This window comes from Tauraco erythrolophus, chromosome 4 (assembly GCF_009769465.1).
Source record: "Tauraco erythrolophus isolate bTauEry1 chromosome 4, bTauEry1.pri, whole genome shotgun sequence".
Taxonomy (NCBI): domain Eukaryota; kingdom Metazoa; phylum Chordata; class Aves; order Musophagiformes; family Musophagidae; genus Tauraco; species Tauraco erythrolophus.
In genome coordinates this window covers 50575569-50601880 of record NC_141468.1, presented here as the reverse complement: position 1 = coordinate 50601880, position 26312 = coordinate 50575569, and the positions used below count along the sequence as shown (strand labels likewise).

The following is a 26312-nucleotide window of genomic DNA, read 5'->3' as shown; positions in this document are numbered from 1 at the left end:
CTCTTTAGTCAAAAGACAGATTTGTAGATCTGCTTTTTATTCAGTTACTTTTTTCTTATCTGTTTGATGATGAAAGACAGATTCATAGTTTATTTTCTTACATCTTCTGTTAGTTGTTTTGTTTTTACTTTCCATTTGGGTTTTTACAGGGAATATATGGCTTGGAAGAGGCTGTTGCTGAAATAAAAGGTTTGAAAAGGCAAATCAAAATCCAAGATCATGAGATTGAAACATTAATTAAGGAAGTCAATAAACTTGAACTTAAAATAAATGATTTTCTTGATGAAAATGAAGAACTCAGAGAGCGCTTGGGTATGCTATATCCATTACATTTTCAATTATTTGTTGTGTAAGAATCGAAATAATGTTATATCATGGAAATCTTAGTATAGTAAGTAACTACTTGGAAATAATTTTGTTTATTCTGCTAATATTTGCAAGCATTTTTAGGTAGTTAGGACAAACTGCATGAATGTACATGACTAAACTTCAACGTACATGATTAAACTTGACTTACAGGTTGCTTTGAAGAAAGTTTTGTAGTGCTTTTTTGGTTTTGATTCCTTTTTGACTGTACACTGGTTAATTAATTTTATATGGTATTTGGAAACCATAACATACTGAAATTGTAAAGCTAGATTGAAAAACACAGAACACTTTAAACGGGTTTATTTTTACATAGAAGAATGTAAGCATAAGTATAGTTAATTTTACGTGGCATTTTATTGCATTTTGTTTTTTGTGTAACTGAAGTAAACTTATGCTTCTGGTGCTATTACATGGACCATAAGATGTGTGTACATGTGTAGAAATACTTACATATATTGAACTATCAACATTTTTTTAAAAATTTTATTTGACTAGTCATGTTCTTATTTAAATTAACTGCATTCTAATGACTACTAGCATTAATGTTCCTCCTTAATTAATAATGATACAGCATATACTGTATTTTAGGTCTTGAGCCAAAGACAATGATTGATTTAAATGAATTCAGAAACAGCAAAGTGCTGAAGCAGCAGCAATATAGAGCTGAAAACCAGATTCTTTTGCAAGAGGCAAGTGATAAATCCTATTTTTGTGTAAAAGCTACATAATAAAAATGTATTTGAAAAAAATGAAGTACTGATCTGTGAATAATAACATGCAGATTGAAAGACTAGAAGAGGAAAGAATTGAACTTAAAAAACAGGTTCGTAAGTTGGCTCAGGAGAAAGGAAGAAGAGTTGCAACAATAGGTAGGATTTTTTTTTAGTATAAACTAAACTATTCTTTCAAAAACATGCTGCCTATATTTATTAATATAGCTATGTTATATTTACTCATTTGTTTAAATTACAAGGCTAAATGCATTTTATTGAATCTGTAGGAAGAGGTGAGGGGTTCTGTATTTCCATAGTCTTACAGCCTATGAAAAAGCTGCTGAGCTTTTTGACTGATGATGACTAGTAATGCATCACAGAGAGCTGTGTCTTTGGCTTGTAGTTCTCAGATGCAGGATGATCTTATCATGATTTCCAGTAAATCTATATAATGTATGTATTTCAAAAATCTTAAAATTTCAATTCTGTGCCCCTCAGGGAAGTGCAGTGTGCTCAAATGGAAAGGTTCACAGCTTCTTACTTTGCAGGTAGAAAACTAGAACTCAGATATACTAAGTGGAATATATTCCCTTTGGAAATAAATTAAAAATTCATAATCATTTATTACTTGTACCTTTACTTGCAATTAGAATTGGATGATGGTGATATGCAGATAAGTGACAGCTTTACTGAAGAGAAGGAAATGAATAAGAGGAAGCTGGATTCCTTGAACAAACATCATATTGCTGAAGTAGAAGCAAAGGTAGGTTCATAAAACAAGTTCATAAACTTTTATTGTGTTTCTCTTTGAAAATAAAAATAATTTTTTTTTTTGGTGAATATGTCTAGGTGCTTTTATTAACTGCTTTTTAAAAATCCAAATATTAATAATTTGTAATTTTTTTTGAACACTAATAAATATTCTGTATTTTTTGTGAATATAGGCTAGCAGCTCGTGTAATGTGGAAAGGAGAAACACACTTGCAGATAGAGAAGCACCAGTTAGACTTTTGAAGTCAGAGCAAGATATAACTGGAAACAGTAAGGCTGTGGGAAATCTGCCTAGAAGAACTTCTGGCATACTTGAGAATTTAGATCACTTGGGAAAAAATAGAAGTAATTCTTCGGTTCGTTTAGGTTCAAAACATGTGACAGAGTGGCAGCTAGTTAATGAGAACTGTAATTCTGAACCTCTTAGTATAAGAGAGCTTTTTGTATCACCAGAGCGACAATTTACACAGGCATCGGGGATGAGAGATTATCCAGACAATAAAGAGATGTCAAAAGACTTGAAACCAGAGTACGCAGGTTCATTTTCTGCCTGTCAGCGAGTGTGTCAGACCTCAGAGGTGAATAACCGAAATTTTAATAACAAACCATCTTTTCAGAATCAGATGTCCATAACTTCTAATTCAGACCAAGCAGGCCAGGAAAAATTTTGTCCAGAACTACCTCCTAGCAAAAACTCTCTGATTCCTTATGCATGTGCTCTTGCAAAGCCAGTAGCGCACAAAACACGAATGACATTGAAGGATAAGCAAGACTATTCGCAGGTAAACTTTCCTGGTTTAACTGCCTTTCAAGAAGACAGAGAAGGAAAGAAATGCTTAACAGGATTGTTACAAGAGAAAACTTTGGAAAGTGGACTTGAAAATGGACAATCAGAACGCTCAGGTCAGGTAGATCCTGTTGAAAATCTCATAGAGCAATTGAGGAGAGAATTAGCCCTTCTTAGATCACAGGTGAGACGCTTTTATAGTACGTGTATGTTTATATCTATTGCAGTTATTTAGAAGATAAATTCAAATAATAAAGATGTGTTAATTTGCTTTCATCTTTATTAATTAAAGCTGTAGGATAGTTTGAATGAATTGGGCATTTTTTCTTCTAATAAAAAAAGTGTCAACTCATTCATTTGCAGTATATTTGTTGACATAGGATTGTAAAATGTAGGCATATATTTTCCCTCTGTCAGTGGAACAAATTTACATAACACCGGTGGACGCGCACACAGATGGGTACAAAGAGAGAACAGTTTTTTTTCTAAGACCTTAACACACATCTGTGTAAACAAAATACTCATCACTTTTCTTATTACATGCAGCCAAATGTCTCGTACAAATCAATTGCTGCAAGTGTATTTTAAACAACATAATTTGAGGATTATTTTTTAAAATTGTTTTAAATAAATACAGAGGAATACAAATGGTAATTTACAAGCGTTAGTTTAATGAAGTAGGGACTGAGTCAGTCCTTTGGTATGGAAGATGAGAGATGAGACTTCTGTTAAAAGACGCAGATGTTATTTGACTGGAGAATGACTTCTACCTGCAGAGAGAGCAGATGGTGTAAAGTTAGACTTTTGGAATGAGAAAGGCCTTTCCTTCTGGGAAACATCTAGTTCTTGAGTTGGTGGTTCTATCCTTTTATCTATTTCCTTGCCAACTGGCAAAGACAGTGTATATCAGTTTTCAGAAAAAAAGATTTCCACTGAAAAATTCCATTATTTACTAAAATTATCTCTAATGATAAAATCTTTAGGTTCTTAAAAGGGTTTCTGAAAACTTTTTATGATCAGTGAAAGAAAGGTTAATTTCAGGATGCTTGGTGTTGTTTCTTTTATTCACATGGTAAATCGTATTAAAAAATTATTCTTAAATTGGTACCTTGAAATGCTGTGTTAGTTTTGTGTATAGTGGAGGACATTGCTCTGGTTGCCAGAGATACATCTGTGACATGGATCAAGCCAATCCCTCAGAGCTCCACAGATTTTTGGTCTGCACCAGAGTGTTGTTCCAACTGCTTCATGATCCAAGAATGCATGTTTCCTTAGACAGTGTTCTATGGGATGCACGTTGTGCAATTCTTCCAGTGAATCCATCTCTGTCACCGTTGCATTTCAGGCAGGAGATTCATAAATGGACAGGGAAATTTTCATAAAGGCAAATTTGAAAAAAGGCTGGGACTAGAACATTAGATTGCTAAAATTAGAATCGGTATTTTTTGTCTGGGAGAAACCATCTAGGGATGTGATGAGGAAACATCACAGTTACAGTGTGTAAGATAAGCAAATAGGTATTTCCTCTTTTTAACTGACATGTCTTGGAACTGATGGCATTTCTGTCGCGTCTGTAGAGCTATGTAATTGATTAATGGCAAGTATAAGTCTATATACATCAATCTTTTGTCAATTATACAAGAGTTATTCCATGCTACAGGAGTATGCTTTGCTGTTGTGATTTCTCTTAAAATACTGTGTTAGCCAAGCTGTGGAATGAATAATGCCTAGTAATTGTATTTTCAGTAGAAAAGAAGTGACTTTTTTGTATTTTGGAAGGTAAGTTTTGGAAATATGATTTTAGTGTATGTAAATGGAGATAGAATCCTATACTAATAACTTACTGTTGGGGTTTTTTTTAGAATGAGCAGGTATCCAGAGATTTGCTGATCAAGAATGTGCTAAATAGCTATACAGAATTAAGTCTTGAAAGATGCAGAAGCCAGGCAGCACAGGTAGTACCAGGTTTTTTAAAAAACGAAACAGGATAAATATTTATATAAAGCTTATTCATGGTTGAAATAATTTTTTCCTGAAAATTTTGTTGCTGTGAAGGTGAGACTATTTCTTTGATTGTTGCCTTCTATATAACACCTCATTGTGGTTTACATGCTATGTAATTTCACTGTTGAATATATATGGATTAGCAATGTTTTCAAGCATTTATTCTCATTTAACCACAGAGTCTTAACGAAAATTCTGATAATTAAATTTCTAAATTACATTTTTTTGAGTTTTCTTTGTTCTTTTCCTTAGAATGAGTATCTTGCAAATGAATTGAATGTGAGAGAGAGAGATTTGGAGAAGAGCAGGACTGAAATAGCCAAGTTTCAATCTAAATGTAAGTTACAACCTGGTTTAAAACTAGGGAATTTTATCAGGTACCTGCAGATAGTCTGCTTATTTAGTTGTTCTGTTTCTGTGATTGTGACCACAAATACCCGACTTTACAGTTCTGTTTTAAATGCAGTTTACTTTGGTATTGTCCTAGTTTTGGCTGGGATAGAGTTAGTTTTCTTCTTAGTAGCTGGAATAGCACTGTGTTTGGGATTTAGTATGGGATTTGGTATAAGAAGAATGTTGATAACATACTGATATTTATAGTTGTTGCTAAGACATAAGGACTTTCCAGGTTCCCAATTTTGCCAGTATGCAGGCACACAACAAGCTGGGCGGGAACATAGCTGGGACAAAGGGCCCACAACTCCTGGTTTAGGATTTGAGTTTAGGCTTAAGATTGAGGCCCAAATTGGCCAATGGAATATTCATAGATTCATAGATTCATAGATTTCTAGGTTGGAAAAGACCTTAGAGATCATTGAGTCCAACCATCCCTAATCCCCATTAAACCATATTCTCAAGTAGATCATCCACCCTATTCTTAAACACATCCAGGGATGGGGACTCAACCACCTCCCTGGGCAGCCTATTCCAGTGGCTGACAACCCCTTCAGAGAAGAAATACTTCCTAACATCCAACCTGAATCTCCCCTGACTAAGCTTATGCCCATTTCCTCTTGTTCTATCACCCATCACTAATGTAAAGAGTCCTTCCCCTACCTCCCCACCATCTTTTCTCAAGTATTTATAGGCCGTAATCAGGTCTCCCCTCAGCCTCCTCTTCTCCAGGCTAAACAGCCCCAACTCCCTCAGCCTCTCTTCATAAGTTTTATTTTCTAGCCCCTTGACCAGTTTAGTCGCCCTTCTTTGGACTCGCTCCAGGAGCTCAATATCTCTCTTAAAGCGAGGGGCCCAAAACTGGACACAATATTCCAGGTGCGGCCTCACCAGTGCCGAGTACAGGGGCAGGATCACTTCCCTGCTCCTGCTGGTCACACTATTCTTGATACACGCCAGTATCCCATTGGCCTTTTTGGCCACCTGGGCACACTGCTGGCTCATATCAAGCCGGTAGTCAACCAACACCCCCAGGTCCTTCTCCGCCAGGCAGCTCTCCAGCCACTCTTCCCCGAGCCTATAGCGATGCTTGGGGTTTTTATACTCCAAGTGAAGGACTCTGCACTTGGCCTTATTAAAGCTCATGCCATTGGCCTCAGCCCAACGATCCAGTCTGTTCAAATCCCTCTGAAGGGCCTCCCTACCCTCGAGCAGATCGACACAGCCTCCCAGCTTGGTGTCGTCCGCAAATTTACTGAGGGTACATTCAATCCCCTCATCCAGGTCATTGATAAAGATGTTAAACAGAACTGGACCCAGCACTGAGCCCTGGGGAACCCCACTGGTGACCGGCCTCCAGCCGGATTTAGCCCCATTTACCACCACTCTTTGGGCCCGGCCGTCCAGCCAGTTTTTAACCCAAAGGAGGGTGTACCTATCCAGGCCAGCAGTTACCAGTTTCTCAACCAGAACACTATGAGAAACTGTATCAAAGGCTTTACTGAGGTCAAGGAAAACTACATCCACAGCCCTTCCCTCGTCAACTAGGCGGGTCACCCTGTCATAGAAGGTGATCAGGTTTGACTGGCAAGACCTGCCTTTCATAAACCCATGTTGACTGGGCCTGATCACCCGGTTAACCTGTATGTGCTCATTAATAGCACTCAAGATAACCTGTTCCATGACTTTGCCCGTCACCGAGGTCAAACTGACAGGCCTGTCATGCAACATCATGCTCAGTATATTGATGAGGGTTGGCTGGGAAGCTCTCTCCCTCGCTCTTTAGATTGCTCTTCAAATCAATCTGTGAGGCTCTCACTCCTCTGGGATTGTGGTTTCGGAACTTCTTGGTTTCAGGATCACTAGTGGAGCCAGGCTGGGCATTGGTCAATGGGCGATGAGCAATCACACTATGCATCACTTGTTTGTTTATTTTATTGTCATTTTAATATATTATATATTATTATTTTAACATTTTTACTTTAAAATTTATTTTATTTTAATTATTAGATTGTTCTTATCTCAACCCATGAGTCTCCTTCTCTTTTCCCCTTTAATTCTCCTTCCCATCTCCCAGGGATGGGGGAGGGTGATCGAGTGGCTGCGTGGTGTTTAGTGCCCACCTGGGTTAAGTCACAGCAGGTATCTTTCACTATGCTTGAATTTGCTGTGTACGTAGCAGGTTATTAAACAATCATTCTGATATAATTCTGAACTGTGGAAATTATGGTTGTGAATTGGTCCAGATTTGAACACAATGGTTACAAAACAATGAATGTAAATGGGATTTCTCAAAATGGAATTTCTTTGAATTCTCATTAATGACTTTTTTTTAAAAAAAAATTGTTTATAGTAGTGTATATCTTTGTGTGCATGTGTATAAATACGTATATAGTGTAGCTAATATTAAACTTAAATGGGTGATAGTACATGAAACATAATTTCTTCATAGGAAATACTTAAAACTAGGATCTCTCATGTTTCTCTTTCCTGAATCAGACCTAATAAGGGCTTTAAGTCTGTGAGTGATCCCAAATATGCAATTTACTTGTGTAATTGTAGTGTTTTCCTGGCTCCAAGGAAGTGTTGGGAAATTAAATCCGCTTGCTGCTTACATATATAGGTATGTTAGCTGAAGTGCACTGCTTGCCAACTCTGAAATAAAAATAGTGCTGATTCTCTAGACAGAATCTTATTTTTTTTTTCCACAGAGAATGTGAATTATAAAAATTCTTTTTGACTTTTCAAAATAGACTTGTTGAAATTGCTCAAACTGCTCCAAATTTTGCAGTTCACTCCTGCATCTTCAGGAGAGTTAGCCATATTGTTAAGATGCAGAGAACGTCCTGACAGGTTTGTTGGTTTTTCTTAAAGTTTTCAGGCTTCTTCCTCTGAGCTGGAAACTCTGGAAATCCATTGGCAAACTAATGGTGGAAGGAAAATTGTATGTCTTGAGAGTCCTTATTACAGTCAAATAATTTAAGTGTTCTTTCTTCCGTCTGCAGCAGGAATTCAGGCAATTCCTATATACTTCATTGGTACACCCAGACATTTCCAAGGTAGCCACGTTTCTGGATTTGTGAAAGCTGGTTAGACAGGCTACTAAAGAAGTGAAAAAATGGCAGGAAACACTGAAGACAAGAAGGTTCAATAAAGTCAAATGTGTTCCTATGAAGCATTTCATTATTGTTTTGTTGGTATTTCTCCAGCAAAACACACTCTTCAGATGTTCCTAGCAGCTCTGCTTTTAACTTCCTGATTGATTATGTCTATATATAATGTGAATATTCTTTTTGTGTATCAAATCAATGAGTGTTATGATGAAATGTCTTAGGAAACCTCAACTCATTTTTTCATTGCTTTTAGACACATTTACAATTTTTATTACAGTAAAAGAATTATCAGAAGAGAATAAGCAACTTAAGCAGGGAATGAAAGAAATATTGCAAGCTGTGAAGGAAATGCAGAAGGATCCTAATGTGAAGGGAGGAGAAACAGCCTTAATAATCCCTAGTCTGGATCGTTTAGTTAATGTAAGCTTGTTTTCTAAGGTATTATTTAACTTTGTAAGCTGGACATGCTTTTTTTCTCCTCCTTAATTATTGGGTTATTGTATAATTACATAGTAGCTTCCTTGTACATGTTCTTCCTTAGTTACAAGTATGAGTATGTAGTGTGATACTTCTTTAAAAATGCAAATTAAAAATATACAGCAAGAAGAGATTGCCAATAAAAATAAATAAAAAATAAATCTTCAGCTGGATAGTATAAAACTGTCTTAGGCAAGTTTATTGTCCTAGGCGTAAAGCTTAGGCAAAAGTTCATTTGCATGTCTTTTATCTCTATGGGACCTGCAGGAAACGTTTTAAAAAAAATTAGTGTTTTTACAGAAAAATTTAACAATTTAAATCACAGTCCATGGCAAATATACTAACAGAAAACCGATAAGTAGATTTTAAAGTGTTACAGTTTCATGCTTTTTGCTGAATTCATGTAGTCTAAACTTGACCACTCCAGTTTATTATGAAAAAACAAAGCTTTTCTGCACTTTCTGTTTGGTTTGTTAATTAAATGTTTGTTAATTAAATTAATTGTTGCATTAGGCAATGGAGTCAAAGAATTCAGAGGGAATTTTTGATGCTAGTGTGCACTTGAAAGCTCAGGTTGACCAACTTACAGGACGAAATGAAGAATTAAGACAGGAACTCAGACAGACTCAGAAGGAGGCAACAAATTTCTCTAATCAACTGGCAAGTGCAAATGAAAAGGTATAAAATTTATTTTATACAATTTATTTTGTACTTGAAATGTGATTGGTCTGATAATTTAGAACAAAACCACACAATCTGTGAGATACTGAATTTAGCTTATGTGAACAGCATAATTATACATATCTTAATGAAATTTGTCTATTGGATTAAGTTCAAATCTTTCTCTTCTAGATGTTACTTTATCCTTGGAATATCCTATCATGTTAAACACCAAGCATGGGTATCTTTTCCAGAGGGCTGTGCCCAGAAAAACTTACAGATTTCTTTCCTCAAAAAAACACAAGCCTTGTATTTGTTATCTGTAAATAAGTTAGTAGACATTAAGTTATGATAAATCATTATCTAAAGTCCTATATCTTGTTTTCAGTTGTACAGTTGATTCTGTGGAATGCTTCTTCCAGAGCAGGAATAGGGAATGGAATATTACCTTGCAAGAAGCTAGATTTAAATCTGCCTTTTAGAACAGTTTTGGTGATGTAAAAAGATTTGCCAGTAACTAGTATTCTAGAGTAGTGGTTAATGTACTGTTAGAGAACCAGAGAGCTTTTAAGAAGTTAAATGAAAAGGCAAAGATTTTTTTTAGAATAAACCATCAATAACCACTGCAATAATTCTTTCCAAAACTTCATCTTTTTAAAAGGAATGGAAATGCACTGTGTTTTAAACAAATTTGGAGTAAAACTGTGGTGAATCCTCAGATATATGAAGCTGCCCTGATTGCTAAAGTCATTTGATAAATTTGGTTTAAGATAATATACATTTAATGATTTATGGAATCACAATGTTTTTAAAAAGTTACTTTAAATTACTTTAAAGTGTGTTTGAATGCTTTAGAACGTAAGTGGAAGTGAATTAGGTTGTTAATAACAACTGATACAGCAGAGGAAAGCTCTATTTTCCATCAGTTTGGTTTTTTTTTAATTGAATATCAAGAGCTACTTCCTTATGTTTTTGTTTCTTTTCTTTAGATTGCACAACTGAAAAATGAGATCTGCTTATTACATCAGACAGAAGGTGGCAATATTGTCTTCCAAACAGTGAATCTTCCAGAAGGAATGGTTCCTTCAAGTGTTAATATGATTAATTCTCTGAATGAATATTTAATACATCTTATACAGGTAACTCATTCACTCATTGATATCAAGAATATTTGTAAAATACAGCTAATTCCTCCAAAATCTAGTACCATGCCATGTATAGACATGAGAGAACTCCCCAAAGTTATTTTGAAGTTCTGACATCCAGTGAACTCTTCAAGCTGTTCTGTTTTTTTTTAAACTCTAAGTGCTGTGTTGTTAACCTGGAAGGTAATGCTTAATTGAATTTTGGACAACAATTCAGGGTTTTTTTTGTTTTAAAGCTGAACTTTGATCTAAATATTTGCCCACTCTTCCTTCTACTTCTGCAGTTGCACTCAATTTCAATAAGAAATTCTCTCTTATTGCTGTCTGGATTCCACACCTGAGTCTGCATGTGCAGATCTTACTCTGGACAGTTTTCTCTGTACAGCAAAAGTCTCTATTTATTTACCATATGAATTCTCCTTCCATTATTTCTCAAAAATACATCAACATTTGTAAAAAGAAGCATAAATACATTGAAACCAAATCCAGTGATTCCCATTGGAAGCATAGCAGACAAGCACATAGTGAAGAATTGACTCTTTCGAGAATTGGAGTAAAGAGAATGTATCTTTTTATTACATTATTTTGTTCTGTCTTTGATCACTTTTCTTTTGTTGATTAGAAAATATTTTTCAACTGTATATGATAATAAAGTAGAAGAGTTTTTGGGAAAATGAGAATAAAACACTTTCCAGTTAGACCTTCAATTAGTATTCTTCGTGGGCTAGCAAGATGTCATGGTGTTTTGAACTTTGAGGGCTGTAATCCACAGTGCAAATATGCACTCTTTCACACCTATTAATATGAACACCAAAGTTTATTGGACTTTTTTTCATCTGTTGCTTCTAAAAAAAAACCGCACATTTCATACCTGGAATTCACAGAGTTGGTGATGGAAGCATCTATCACGAAAACAAAAGGGAGAACTGGCATTTTGATTAATTCTTTCATGTTTAAAACCTCTATTAATCACTTCAATGTTTTTGTTTGGAAAATACTCATTAGGAACTGGAAAATAAAGAACAGTTACTTAAAAAATTAGAAGATGCAGTAGAGGACTACAAGCGAAAATTTGCAGTAATTCGTCATCAGCAAGGCTTGCTGTATAAAGAATATCAAAGGTATTGTTCTCTTTTTTGAATTACAAAAGTTCAACTATCTAAATGTTTAATAATTCTGAATACAAGATTTGCTGCTGTGTCGAAGTAGTTCTTTAGTTAATGTCATAAATGCTTCTGCACTTGGATACGAACTCCATATATTTTCTTTAGTCCTGTAAAGATTCAGAAAACTCTTTACAAAAACATTTTCTGCTGGACCCCTTTCATATTGTATACTTCCTCATGAGGATTGCATAGTGTGTTCTGCATCTGATATCTTGTATTTTATTAGAACTTGATATTATGGACTCTTTAGTCTCATTTTCTTTTGCTTTCAATTATGGGTCCTAACAGTTTTTCTTAGAGGGGAAAAAAGAAAACTTATCCGAATACAGGCAGAGATCTCTGTTTCAAAATTACAGATTTTCAGGACTTCGTACTTGGTTTTCTTTCACACTCTTCATTGAATCTAATTCACTGCTTCATTGAATCTAATTTCTATAAAATTTTTCTTATGGTCAAAAAAAAGATTTTTATCTGTTAGGAGCACAGAGATGAATATGGTGTTAGTTGTGTCCACTCTGTCTTTGAATTGGAATGAGCAGTCACTGAAAGGCTTTTGGAGTAAGCATGTTTTATCTTTTAGGACCATCTGTTTGTTGTTTGACTCAGTTGACACTTCCCGGGGTAACATTATCTCTGTTTGAGGCATTAAAGCCGTAGCTTTTTGAAAATATCAAGGGCGGTAGTATACTGCCTCATTTACTACTAGATTAGATATCTGCAGTGACAGGGATAAGATGATGATTCAAGGCTCCTTCTCCAAACCTGTTACAGATTGAAGTTAGGGGAGGAGATTCTTTGACTTGGTATCCCATAAAGCCTCACTTTCAGAGCATCTTTTTTCCCTTTTCTTCCATTTCATTCCATTATGGAAGAAACTAAGGCATCTTCTTTGAAGAGGAAATACTATTTCTGAAATACCCTTGATTATTTGTTTAAACTAGCCTAAACTATCCTATAGAGTCTATAGGAACATCCTTGTTAGACATATCTACACAGTTCATAGTCTTTCTTGTTTCAAATAAATAAGTAGAAGTGGATTGGGGAGAGTAGTTTGGGCCAAAGCAAAGCTGAATCTTTTTATGTGGTTTTTTTTTTTCTTTGAAATAGAAAAAACTAGAGTGAGAAACTATGTCCTTTATGCATCTGAAATAAAATGAATGTAATAGAAGGAAAGATTTGCAAAACCATTGAAAAAATTGAGTTAATACTACAGCCATTGCCTGCCCTTTTGTTTTGAAGTCTGACCTTTAATGCAGAATTTGGATGTAGGAAGCCTAAGTTTAATTCTGTCCACTTCCTGAGGGAAATTTGAACCAACATCTTTTAAAGAAAAAGCCAACTACTATGCTGTGGGGAATTCTCAGAGCACAAGCGAGTAATCTTTTCCTTATGATACTGTACCATTCTGTATGATTAATTAAAAATGCTTCAAAATCAACTTAGATATTCTGTCTCTCAGGAGCTGCAGAAGCCTTGTTCCCCTGGCAAGTTGTCTGTCTTAGCTAATGAACGCCCAGGTGCTTCACGCAAAGGAGGCAGTTATGGAAAGAGTCATTGATTATTTGCCAAACTATTTTATCTAGCTTCAATCTTATCAGCTAAATTATTGGGAGCAATTGCGAATACCTGCTGAAATCTGATGGGCTTAGTCTGCTTTAAAAAGGTAAAGCCCATTTCTGGGCTTACAGCATGTTAAGTGCCAGTAGTATGATTTTTGTCTCCCTTCCTATAGAAGGGGAGACTTGGAGTTTCCAGAGACGTACTTAAAGTGGAAATGTTTTTATTTGTGAAGTTTTAAACTTTGCCTATTTTTGAAAAGATATATGCAAGAAAGTAATCAATTTGAAAGACAAATGTGTAGTTTAAAGCAGATTAAATCCCACGTGTGTATATTTTTTGAGAGTAAGACATCTATGTCTCTGCACTACAGTACACAGGTGAAGAAGAGATGATACTTTAACTTAAGAATTATTTTCACCATTATACCAGCTGCAGCCTAAACAGGTGATAGTTTTTCAGTAATCCATCTACAATTTGTAATATGTTTTTCAAATTATGTTACTGTTAAAAATAAGTATCTTGGTTTGCAGTATTTCAGGGTTGCTGTTTTAGTTACAGTTTTGAAAATCATCAAGTCTTTCATCATTCTAAATGAAAATATTTAATTACTGTTTTAGTCAAAAGGAAACCTGGCAGAAAGAATCAGAAGATATGAAAGAGGAAAAGAAAAAGCTAGAAGAGCAAAAAGAACAGGATGCTACAAAAATAAAGGCATATTCTGTGAGTAATTTTTTTGCTTTCATTTTTCAAACAGGTTTTATTACATAGAACAGAGGGTTTAATACAATACTGTAATTTGTTAGATAGGGAAAATGTTGCAGGGAAAAACTGCTCAAATCAAATCAGAAGGGAAGTGGTTTATTGATTTATTAGTAGAAAGTAAATAACTAGTAATCAGTGAAGTACACATTCAGAATCCTTAAAAACAATACAAAAAGTAAATCACTATATTAAGGCACATACAAAATGTTACTATAGACTTAAAAATCTCTAAGCACCATTCAGGAATTAATCCCAAGTATTTCTCATCCCACGCATCCACATTCACACAGTTATATTCACTCCTTGGCCCCTTCAGGTTGCCAGCACACACCCCCTTTGCTGAGAGTGCAAGTTCTCTGCCTACACACACCTCTGGTGTGTGCTCTGGGGTGCTGTGTACCCGTGGGGGTGCTCTGGCGTGATGGATACCCTTGCACCTCCCTGCAGTCTGCTAATCTGCACTGGTGAGAAATCACCCCAGGAGGTCACGTACACACACCGAAGGTGTAAGTCCCTACTTGTTGCACTTGATACCACCAGTCCGTTAGCTGAAGTGCTGAGGCTTGTGGTGTTCAGCAGGGAGGAAGCACTCACATCTGCGCAGAGGATGCAGGGACAGTGGGGAAACTTTGGAAGCTAAACTAGGTTATGAGTGCTGCATTATAACTCTGCCCCCGCTTTTAGGAGTTTTCTTGCGTCTTTTATAGTAATTTTCAAGCTGACTACTTTTTTAATTCAAGTCCCTAATTTTACAGTTACTATTCAATCTGGTTGATGGTCATCTTCCTCTTTAACATTATCAATTTTGAGCAAATGCCCTCTGAGACAGTCTCGGGTATTCTGTTCACACACGCTGTTTACACTCATACTGCTCTCTTCACAGCAGTTGTTATCCAGACTGTTTGATTATCCAGTTGGTTATCCAGACTGTTGAGGAGGAGCAGTGCAGGTACCCCCATGGAATTCAATATTCTATTAAGAAAAGTGAAAAATAACTTCTTAAGAAGGTGATATTTAAAAGTTCCTGGAGTTGATGCAGGTGCCTAATCACAGATACAGTGCAATTTTAGGTGGCTTCGGGTGACTTGGGGCAGATATCGAAAGCTGCCACATGTGACAGAAGACATATGGGATACACATCTCCTTTTAGAGAAGCAGACACAGGGCAAGGATATCACACAGTGTGGAAAATGACTGTGGGTACCTAGCTTTAGGCAGCTGAGTTCTAACCCTTTTCTTCTGCTGAACGGTGACTGTAGTGGTATGTGGTCCTACTTATAATCATGTTCATAACTGTAATTGATTTGCAAAAAAAAATTGCATCCTGAGGTGATTAGGTCTAAATATATTTCCAAAAAAGTGAAATTGAAATTGTTTTGCAGATGTTTCTACTGTATGTTTAAAAAAACAAGTTGTGGGAGAGAGCGCACCATCTTGCTTTAGTTTGTTCAGTATCTTATTCTGCGTTTCCAGAGTCACAGGAATAGTTTGGAGCAGGATTAAGATATTTCTGGGATTTGTTTTTTTCAATGTCTTTAGAATATAATGGAGTTTTATGATGTTAGTGGTGCTATCAAAGTATTGCTGAGATCTTTAAGAAATTACTGTTTCTCAGTAGCTTTTGTTTCCAGAAACACATCCTATCCAAAGATAAGGAACAAGTGCTATTATTTTTGTTAGTATGTAATTTTGATTAGAATTAGGTGAGCATTTTCAGATTAAGCATTTCTCTGAAATTAATTCACTGCAAATGATCAACGAAAATGTGGTTTTTGCTCTTAAAATCTTAAGAAAAACAGGCTTCTTGATCAGAAAAGCCGAATCTTTGCGAGTTGTCACAGAACTAGATTTTTTTCATGGCTTCAAGTGTCCAGGACTCAGGAGTTTTTTCAAGCTACCTGCTCACTCTTCTTCATTAGGCTCATAGGACTCTGTGATTTTACAGCTCCAGTTTCTACTCCCTGTCTCCTTGGCGACCTGAGTCGCTGTAGTTCCCTCTCCCCTCTGTCTTCCCCCCGCACCCCGATCTGTGCATGCATGCAAACACGTCTGTGTGCGCATGTGCACACAAACACGTGCATGTTTCCATAGGAGGGGTCTGTGGTTACTTTATGAATACTTGTTTGGTCCTCAAAGTGGAACGTTATTAGTGTTCGTTAGGAACCACAGGAATGCTAATTGGATTAGAAAATTGTTCCAATACATTTGTTTTGATTCTAGTAAAAAGAAGGAAGACTGATGACAATGTATGCAGAGAATTATTTTCATTCTAAATGTTGAAAATGTCAGCATTAACTAAAATTCAAATTAGTAAGTCGGGTATATTTAGCTTTTGTTCCTCAGAAACCAAAAGTTTTGAAGATTCAAATTTCTTCTTTTCTTATAATAGAATATTGTATGCTTAGGCACATGTTGAGTGTGTGTATGTGTTTTATTAGCAAAAAGAAATTATTTCAGACAGATTAACAGAATTTTTACACCTAGATTTAAAAAACGTACGAGAACGTTTGCGTATGTAATTGAGTTTTACCATATTAATGTACAAAGCTCTTTTAAAAAAATTATTTTACAGAATTTACTCAGTGCACTTCAGCTGGATCCTGATGAAACAAAAAAAATACTTGCAGAAAATAATAGAAAAATAACTGTTTTACGAGTTAATGAAAGGTTGCTAACAAGGCAGTATACCACTTTACTTGAAACAGAACGTCATCTTAGAAAAGAAAATGAGAAACTAAAGGCTGAAATAACACATATGGAGACTGCAGTGATTGGGAAGATTGGAAACTTGCAACGGTTTAAGGTATAGTTTATATTAGTAATAGTATACATTTTATTTTTTGCAATTTGGCAATTAAGACACTTTTTTTAAATGGAGGCCATACAAGTTTCTTGAATGTGTTTCCCAAATGCCTGTTAAATGCTGCTATAAATTTTGTCAAAACATTATCTGTGTTTAAATAAGCATCATAACACGCAATCTGTCAGTTTTCTCCTTCTGAAGCCGCTTCAACAATTTCTTTTTATCGAAAGTGTCATGTGAAACCGAATCTTACTTTTTGGCCTTGCAGGTTGCTAGGGCCTGTATTAACTCAGCTTTATAAAATATGTTTTGACAGTGCCTTATGATTGAGAGGCAACTATCGATAAGATTACCCAGAGAGTTGGAATGTCAGAGAAATTTTGCCAACGTTTATTGCAAGCTATTTAACAAGACGAACAGTAGTTTAATAAAATAAACCAGTATCATGCTATAAAGTATTATATTAAGTGATATTCTTTTTCTATAGAGTAATTTTTTTTTTCCATTTAAGGATCTAGCAGACCTTAGTAATCCATGGTGTTGATTACTTTCACAGGAAATGGCTAGCTTTAAGATTGCGGCTCTGCAGAAAGTGTTGGACGGTAGTGTGCCATTGTCTGAGCTAGAACTGGCTAATAAGCAGTATAATGCGTTAACTGCTAAATACAGAGATATGTTACAAAAAGATAACTCGCTCGTCCAACGGACCTCGAACATGGAGCACATGGAGGTAATGTTTACGTTATGTTTGAACCCAAAGGGGAAAGAAACCTCGTGCATTTGTCTGCATTGGTTTTTGTTCTCGCTTAATAGAAAGATAGAACCAGCACTAAACTGCTGGCTGTAACAGTTCCATAGTGAGTATGATATGTTGGAGCCAGTCTTACCAGTGCTATCAAATTTTAATTTGCTTACCTGTGTGCTGATTTTGGCTAGGATAGAGTTCATCTTCTTCACAGTAGCCAGTATGAGGCTGTATTTTGGATTTGTGCTGGAAACAGTGTTGATAACACAGGGATGTTTTTGTTATTGCTGAGCAGTGCTCACGAAGCATCAAGGCCTTTTCTGCTTCTCACACCACCCCACAGGCGAGTAGGCTGAGGGTGCACAAGAAGTTGGGATGGGACACAGCTGGGACAGCTGACTCCAACTGACCGAAGAGATATTCCATACCATGTGATGTCATGCTCAGCATATAAAGCTGGGCAAAGAAGAAGGAAGGGGAGGATTTAAGCTGAAAGAGGATAGATTTCTATTAGATCTAAGGAAGAAATTCTTCACTGTGAGAGTGGTGTAGCACTAGAACAGGTTGCCCAGGGAAGTTGTGGATGCCCCATCCCTGGAAGTGTTCAAGGCCAGGTTGGATGAGGCTTTGAGCAACCTGATCTAGGGGGAAGTGACCCTGCCCATAGCAGGGGGCTTGGAACTAGATGATCTTTAAGGTCCCTTCCAACTCAAACCATTCTATGGTTCTATGTTTGGAGGGATGGCATTTGTCTTCCTAAGTAACTGTTACACATGATGGAGCCCTGCCTTCCTGGAGATGGCTGAACATCGGCCTGCTGATGGGAAGTAGTAAATTAATTCGTGATTTTCCTTTGCTTGTGCGCACAGCTTTTGCTTTACCTATTAAACTGTCTTTGTCTCAACCCATGAGTTTTCTCTCTTCTACCCTTCTGATTCTCTCCCCATTATACCTGTGGGGAGAGACCAAGCAGCTGTGTGGTGCTTAGCTCCCACCTGTGGTTGAACCACAACAACCTCGTATATTTTGGTGGATTAAGAAATATACACAAAGTCCCAGATTTTATTTCAGTGGGCATACATAAAAGCATTTTGTTTAATTGTTTTGGTGGGTTTGTTTGTTTGGTTTTTTTTACTTATTTGTTTGCTTTTTAAATTAAGCTCTGGGTATGTTCCCTCACAAAGTATTTTTAGTTCTTTGATTACCAGAACAAGGCTGGCATGAAGAATATTGCTAACATCTTTAGTTTTGGAGGTCATAAGGAAAGTAGAATGAGTGTAAACACTTTCAAAGCTAATTCCTGCTTTACAAGAATGAAATGTTCAGTTCCAAAAGGCAGTGAACCTTTGGAACTTTACTACCATGAAAAAAGTAAATAACCAAAGATTGTTCACAATGTGTTTGCAAAATGTCATAGGCACTGCAAATATGTAATTATTCCTTTGAACTTTTATTCTCAAGTAGAAGGGGGCTTCTTGTCAAGAACTGCAAAGCTGGCTTCAAAGATACGTTGCTACATCCCGCTTTTCATTTGTGTCAGAAATAATAGTCCAAGAAAGTAGTAGTTTAACCAGTAGTTACAGCGCATGTCATGTTCTTGTCTGTGGGGTTTCTGTGGTTGACAAGGCTTAAATACGTGAGGTAGGTAAATTTACTGAACTATTAAATTTGTCTGTTTGGGAACAGGTAGGTGTATTTGTGTTAGCTAAAGAATGAGTGATTCTTTCTCTATTTTATGAAATTTTCTGTGTATGAAAACTTGCATTGCCTTTTTCAGGAATTTCATAGAGCTAGAGAATCTTTTATCAATAGCAAACTAAAAATATGTTTAGAAAACTAAAAATTGAAAATTAATATGAATTATTTCATTTGTTTTACTAGTTAACGTGGAGATTTGTGTTTCTATTTGGACAAGTGAAGTAACATTTACAAAACTAATGTTTGGCATCACATTAGATGCCTAAAAGAACTAAGAGAAGCGCATGATCTGTCTCAAATATGTTTTTATGTGCAATATGAAGTATCCTGTGTGGGATGAAATATCTTCCAGAAGTATTTCTTTCCCGCTGTTAATAAGGTGTTTAGTATGACAAACATAGATTTCTTCATTTAATTCTAGACACTCTAGGAATCACGGTCACCGATGATAAATATTTACAGTAATACTAGTTGACAGTAAGATACAACATAGAGAGCAAAGACTAGCATTTTTGTACTTAGGAGGAAACATGCTCTTCTGTTGCAATATATGTGGATTATGGGTTTTGCGTAGGTAAAATCTGTTAATTTCAATCATTTTATAGGTACTAAATATCAAGCCTGCTACAGTTAAATAATTGGCTGTTATGTTTCAATTTTTTTGTCATACAGCGTGAGAATGAGTCCTTGAAAGCACAGATAAATTTGCTGAATAAGGAACTGGAGATCACGAAAGAGAAGCTTCACACTGTAGAACAGGCTTGGGAACAGATGACTAAACTGGGCAAGTATGAAAGTTATATTGCAACATTAAAAATCAAATGGTGTATTCTGTGTAAGAGTCACATTTTAAAACATCTTAAAAGTGATGTATCTTAAAACAACAAAAAAAATGAAAACTATTTTGTATTTTTCATTAACAGTCTTCATTTTTTTGTGTGATTTCTTTTTTTTTTGGTGGTGATGTTTACTTCGTTTTACTTATCTATGTAACCAAAACCAAGTTTGGTGTTTTCCTCTGGAAGCTGTTCCGCATGGACTTTTCTTGGGTTGCTGGGTCAAGGGTTTAAAAGCTGGAACTTGTAAAGCAACATCACCTGATTTTTTTTTTTTTTTTTTTTTTAATTTTATAAGGTGCAATGTGTTCTAACTTGATTGGCAGTCAAAGTGCTTCATAGATTGTCAGGAAAATGATTTCTTTTTCCTGTTTTCATGCTCTGTAACAAAGTATTTTTTCTTCATAGCTGAGGTTTCTTTGTGTACAGTTTACATTCCCATTATTCAAGAAGAACTCATCCACATCTATTTCTTTTACAGATTTTAAATAAAATGTCCTGAAGATTTACCAGCTGAATTAAGGTTAAAGTGAAAGACTACATTGAAAATAACTATCAGTCTCAATAATCATAGTTGCAGATGTGCCCATTTATAATAGCATTTTATTCAGATTACATACTTTTCAAAAATGTAATAAGGCAAGACAACCATGCCCCCAGTTTAAAAAAGTAATATACATGTTTCAGTAAAGTTTATTTGACAGAGATAAAGTGAAGCTCATGTTCTGTTTCATGGTGCGAATAATTTTCATAGTTGAATCAGCTTGTGTATTCCCTAATCTAAATATTTTTTAATGTAGGGGATGACAATGCCATGGACAAGGCCACAAAAGCAATAACCAACACTGAGATTTTGTCCATTTCTAAGAAAATCACAATGTTGGAAATGAAGGAACTAAATGAAAGACAGAGAGCGGAACATTCGCAACAAATGTATGAACATTTACGGAAAACTGTAAAGCAAATAGAAGAACGTAATTTTGAATTGGAAACAAAATTTGCTGAGGTAAATCTATTGAGATTTAATGACATAATTTGACACATCTTAAAAGCATATTTTTGAGCTTTTCAAAAAGTATTAATCTACTTTGTATCACGACTAGCAAATAAGCTTATCATGCAAAATATAGTTGCCTTTAAGAGCTGCAATTTTTCATGCATAAGACATTGGTAAAAATACAATTAATTAATTTGTCAGTAGTTTATTTCAAACCTTAGTTAATCTCTGTAAAACACATGACAGATGATTTACTAGTTTTTCAGCAGACTGCTAGAAGAAAGTCTGTTCTTGACCTGTTACTACTTGTATCTAATTCATATGATCCCTTTTCTGCTAATTTTCCCTTAATTACCAATGATTCAAAAAATTTTAGACCTTTGCATCCCTTTTGCAAATAATAGTGTCATGATTCTATTACAGGCTGGCTATGTCCTCTGTCACATGCCAAACATTATCTATAATACAGGAATAGAAGAGAAGTTGTGTGCCATTGAAGCTAATGATTCTTACTATTCCTGTCATATCAGTCTTAATCCTGTTAGATCTTTTTGCCCCCACTTTTCATATTTGAAGTTTGATACATAAATTCAGTATTTAATAGTAGGAGACTCTATTATAATTTCCAGTCTAAACTTACTTATAGGCGGTTGTACACATTTGTTCTTGTGCCAGTATTGGCCTATAATTTAAACACAAGGCAAGAAAAAAAATAGATATGTTGGCAGGAATGTTGATAGATTGTATTTATTCCCCCTCCGTGGGCTTTGCTAGACTTTAGCCTAGCAATTTTAGATTGCTGTTATCTGACTCACAATTTCTCTGTTGTTTTAGCAGTCTTTGTTACTCTGTTTTGATTTGAATTAATTTGGGACGTGGAGTAACTGGAAGTGTATAAAGCTTTTCAGGAGCGGTATTGTTAAAGCCTTTCTGATGGCATGATTTTTTTCATTTCATTAAGAAGTACCTCAGGTGATGCACTCCAGGATCACATTTTCCGTTTTCTCTTTTGCATGTATCATAATCTGTCTTGCGATACATTGGGTCTGCTGGTCTTCCTTCATTCTGAGTTGATGAACTCCTAATGCCACAATTTTTTTCTTATTAATTCCTCTGTGCATCCCTTTTTTCCTTGTTTCTGTAGCTCCAGGACATACATTTTCTGTTTTATATGCTCCTGTTGTCTGTGCCTCCTTATCTGTCATCATTGCTTTTTTTTGAGAGAGAGAGAGAGATAAAGATGTGTATGTAGACAAATATATATAACAAGGTTGTGTTAAGGTAATAATGAAAGTTGTAGGTGATATCAGTTTAAGAACTGATAACTAGAAGTTGTCTACTAGACATCTCCTTCTAAACTCATAAATTTACTTCAACATGACTTAGTTTTCCAGATCGTACTGCCTCAAATATGTGAAGTGTGGATAATAGATACACCACACTCTCCTTGTTTGTTTAGGAAATCAGTGATTTTATTAAGGAGTGGTGTCAGATTAATTTGTTGCAACTGTATTTACTAAATTAATTCTTGAGGCTTCTCTGTGTTGTTTAGTGCTTTTCAGATAGGTATCTTTTCTGAATGCTCTTTGGCTTGAATTGAAACATTGGTTACTCAGTAGTTAATAATCAACTTGAAATATCAGGCTGCTTCAGAATATCACTTAATTATGAAAGTTCCTTTTAGAAAGAACAAAAGAACTACCCTGTCGTGAGTCTTGGCACTTACAACCTATATTTGTGTTACAATCATCCTGATATACTAGACAGTATATAATTATATAAGTAATACTGTTAATTTCCTAAAGTGTTTAAAGTCTTATTATGTTTTTTCTTATTTTATTTTAACAGAAAGTTATTGTGGCAATGGTTTTAAGAAAATTCACTAATCAAAATTTTATTTAATTTAGAATCCTGTTCTGTGCTGACCTGTGCATCTGTTCGTATGTGTATGCAATGCAGTGAACAAACAGACATTTAAGCAGAAGGGAAAGGAAATTGTTTTTTGAACGCAGCTTAACAGTGTGTTGTAATGGCTAAAAAAAAAAAGATACTTTTGGCACTGCTTTGTCTTTGCAAGAGCAGTTGCGTGCTTAGGATACGATTTTGTTTGTTTCTGGTTTTGTTTTTTTTAAGCTCACCAAAATCAACCTTGAGGCACAGCAAGTGGAACAGGAATTAAGAGATGAACTGTCAAAGAGTGTAAGTAAGGCAGTAAGTGATGCAGATAGACGACACATCATGGACCTAGAGAAGCGTGAGATGGAGCTCAAGATTGAAGTGTCAAAGTAAGTGTTGAAGTAACAAATCTCAAATGAAGTATGTTCGGAAGGATGTAAAAATTTACACTATATAGACTTATGTAATACACTACTTATGTATTGCTAACAGATAATTTTCAATGCCTATTTTTTTGGCATTTGTATGTGCCAAATTTGGAATTGAACCATTTAATTTGTGACTGTAAAGAAAGTAATTTGCTTCATTTTGATTTGAACAAAGAATTAAGTGCTGGCCTGGATAGACATGGGTGAATGTACACTTAGATACTTATTACTAGTATTTTTAAACTAATTAAGGTTATTTTGCTCCTGGCCACAACCTCCCTTAAATATATGAAAATCTCATAAAAGAAATTGGAAAGCAATTCTTACTTTCAAAGAGTCATAGATGTCTCGAAGATTAAACTGCAGTAGGGGTTTTTTTTTGCCATTTACTTAAGGGATTAACTTTGTTTGCATAAATTGAAAAACTGACCTTTTTAGATATGTTGATATAAACATTCGTTGGAGTAAATAATGTAATCCTGTTATATTCCTAAAACAGCAAAGTCTGTGGGACATTTGCAGTGATTTTTGAAGCTGAAAATGAGTGATTAGACTTGGAGAAGCAGAGAAAGGAATTGAGAATGAAACTTTCTGAGCATTTATGTTCTGACGTGAGAGAGAAATAGAGGACGGAGATGCTTAGTTCCGTTAAAAACCATGGCATTGTTTTCCTGGAGTAGGTTACTGCTAGCAAACTTCTGTATAACTTACAGGAAAATGTCCTGTGAAAAAGTTGACAGGAGAACTGTCATAACAAGGACTCCGAGTAGTGGAGAAGAACATGCTGAAAAGAACGAAGTCTTCAAATGTTTTAATATGAGGAAACATATTAAGCGTTCTTTTTTTACCATCTTCTGTGTAGAAGAATTTAATGGGTTATTCAGTGGTTTCAAGTGACACAATACTCTTGTTTTTCCTGCAAGATTAAGAGAACTGTCTGATGTAGCAAAAATGCAAGTTGAAACTCTGGAGGCACGCCAGCAATACAGAGATAAGAAGTGGAATCTCTTAGAATGCAAATTTTAGACTATCAGGTAAAATTCAACCTTTATTAATGCTGCAGTTTGGATTTTTTTCCCTGGCATGAGAAGAAATAAAGCAATTTTACACTGAATTAGGAAACTGCAAAAGCATTTCAGAAGGATCTTAGCAAGCTGGTCCTTATAGTGGCCGTACTCTTTCAAGAGTTCTAGATTACATTAATTATTCCCTTCTCCGTTTTTTCCATTTCTAGCTGTACAGCTATTACAGATTCTGAGCTTTTTCCATGTAATTTAGGTAATATTTATTCCTATATGATTAATAGCTTATGATCAATATTTAAATATAATGTCAGGGAAGTAATTTTTTACAAGACAAGCAACAACTTGTAAATCTTGAATATTTGCAGTAGTATTATTATATTACTTTGTCGTTAGCCAAAACAACTTCTTGGGATTTGTTTTCATGTTCTTCAGTGGTTTGAGTCCCTAATGCAACACTTGTGTCAGCTTTTACATTACCATATTTTCTAAGTTTAAGTATACGTTTCTTCCTCATTTCCTGGTATTTTGGAAAGATACAGTTTTTAGGATGAGTATCTGAAAAGGTGTACTTCTGTACTGCACGTCTGTAGAACAATAGTGGAAAAATAAAAAACTGCTTTTAGAGGCTAATTCTTGCTCTTATTTATGGAATAAAATATATGCAATATATAACACGGAAAAAAATAAGAGCTTGCTTATATTTACGTATACACTGCATTAACATTTAAAATGAAAATAAATTTTTTCTATAAATTTTGTCTTAGGCACAGTCAGATGAAAAATCAGTGATTGCAAAACTGCATCAACATATCATAGCCCTTCAAGGTAATGAATCTTTTGCTGTCGGCAAATTGGAGACTCTTAAATTGAAACTACAGAAGATGGAGATCCGTAATCTACGTTTAGAGCAGAAGCTTGATGAGAAAGAGCAAGCTTTATATTTTGCCCGACTGGAAGGAAAAAATAGAGCCAAACATCTACAACAGACCGTTCAGTCTTTGCGGAGACAGTTTAGTGGTGCTCTGCCTTTAGCGCAGCAAGAAAAATTCTCTAAAACAATGATTCAGCTACAGAATGACAAACTGAAGGTCCTGGAAGAAGTTCAGCATGCCCAGCAGGAGCGTCGAAATGCAGAAAACAGAGCATTAGAGATGGAGTTAAAACTGAAAAGTTTAGAAGAATTAATAAGTGCGTTGAAGGATACAAGAGGAGCTCAAAAGGTTTGCTGTTTTACAACTTTGAATAGCTTTGTTCTTCTGATCAGTATTTAAATTACATTTCAGTTCAGCTTGTTCCCTAAACATCTATTTCAATGTGGAACTTAACGATTCCAAAATACACTTTGGTAGAATATGACAGCTATCGTTTTTTGTTTTCCTATTTTAAAAAAGTAATACCTCATTAGTTAGTTGCCCTGTAAAAGTCAGCACGGTCAGATTGACTCATTTTCTTTTGTGCCCAATTAAGTGACATAGGAAGTAGAGGCTAACTATTAATTCAGTTCTGTTACATTAAATTGAATTAAATTATGAATTGAATTAAATTATGAATTAGATTAATTTAAGAGAGTAGCATGCTGAAGTTCTGTTCCATGAGCTTGCATTGAAATCTTCACTACAAATGCATGTCTTTTTAAATAAATCCAGGGGCAATAATTTAGGCACCATGGTCAGAAATGTTGCTATTCTCATGTAATTCTACTTAATCATATTTTGCTATTGTAAACAATGTGCCTTGACATTTGAATAAGGCTTTCTCACTTCTCTTCCAGATTACTGTGTATTATATAATAAGGTTATATCTGTCATGACTAAAGATATCTGCATGTAAGCAATTGTTGTAATATTCTTGGCGTGTTGTAGTTTTAAGCCAGTTTTCAAATATTTTTGTAGAGGATTTTGACATAAATATGTCTGTTATCCTTAGTCCATGTGCATTTTTGAATACATACAGTTTTTAATGGT

At 35.3% G+C, this 26312-nt stretch overlaps 1 protein-coding gene across 1 annotated transcript in view; it reads left to right on the top strand.

The window, feature by feature from the left end:
- The window catches only part of CEP290 (centrosomal protein 290), a 60741-nt gene that overhangs the window by 13743 nt on the left and 20686 nt on the right, over positions 1–26312 (top strand). Inside the window, 18 exon segments of the mRNA XM_086610909.1 lie at positions 150–312; positions 958–1058; positions 1151–1238; positions 1733–1845; positions 4897–4981; positions 8428–8570; positions 9141–9305; positions 10277–10426; positions 11438–11553; positions 13776–13878; positions 16493–16723; positions 17280–17453; positions 19839–19950; positions 20803–21008; positions 23133–23284; positions 24247–24314; positions 24317–24357; positions 25113–25568. Of these exon segments, the coding sequence (XP_086467035.1) occupies positions 150–312; positions 958–1058; positions 1151–1238; positions 1733–1845; positions 4897–4981; positions 8428–8570; positions 9141–9305; positions 10277–10426; positions 11438–11553; positions 13776–13878; positions 16493–16723; positions 17280–17453; positions 19839–19950; positions 20803–21008; positions 23133–23284; positions 24247–24314; positions 24317–24357; positions 25113–25568 (2667 nt within the window).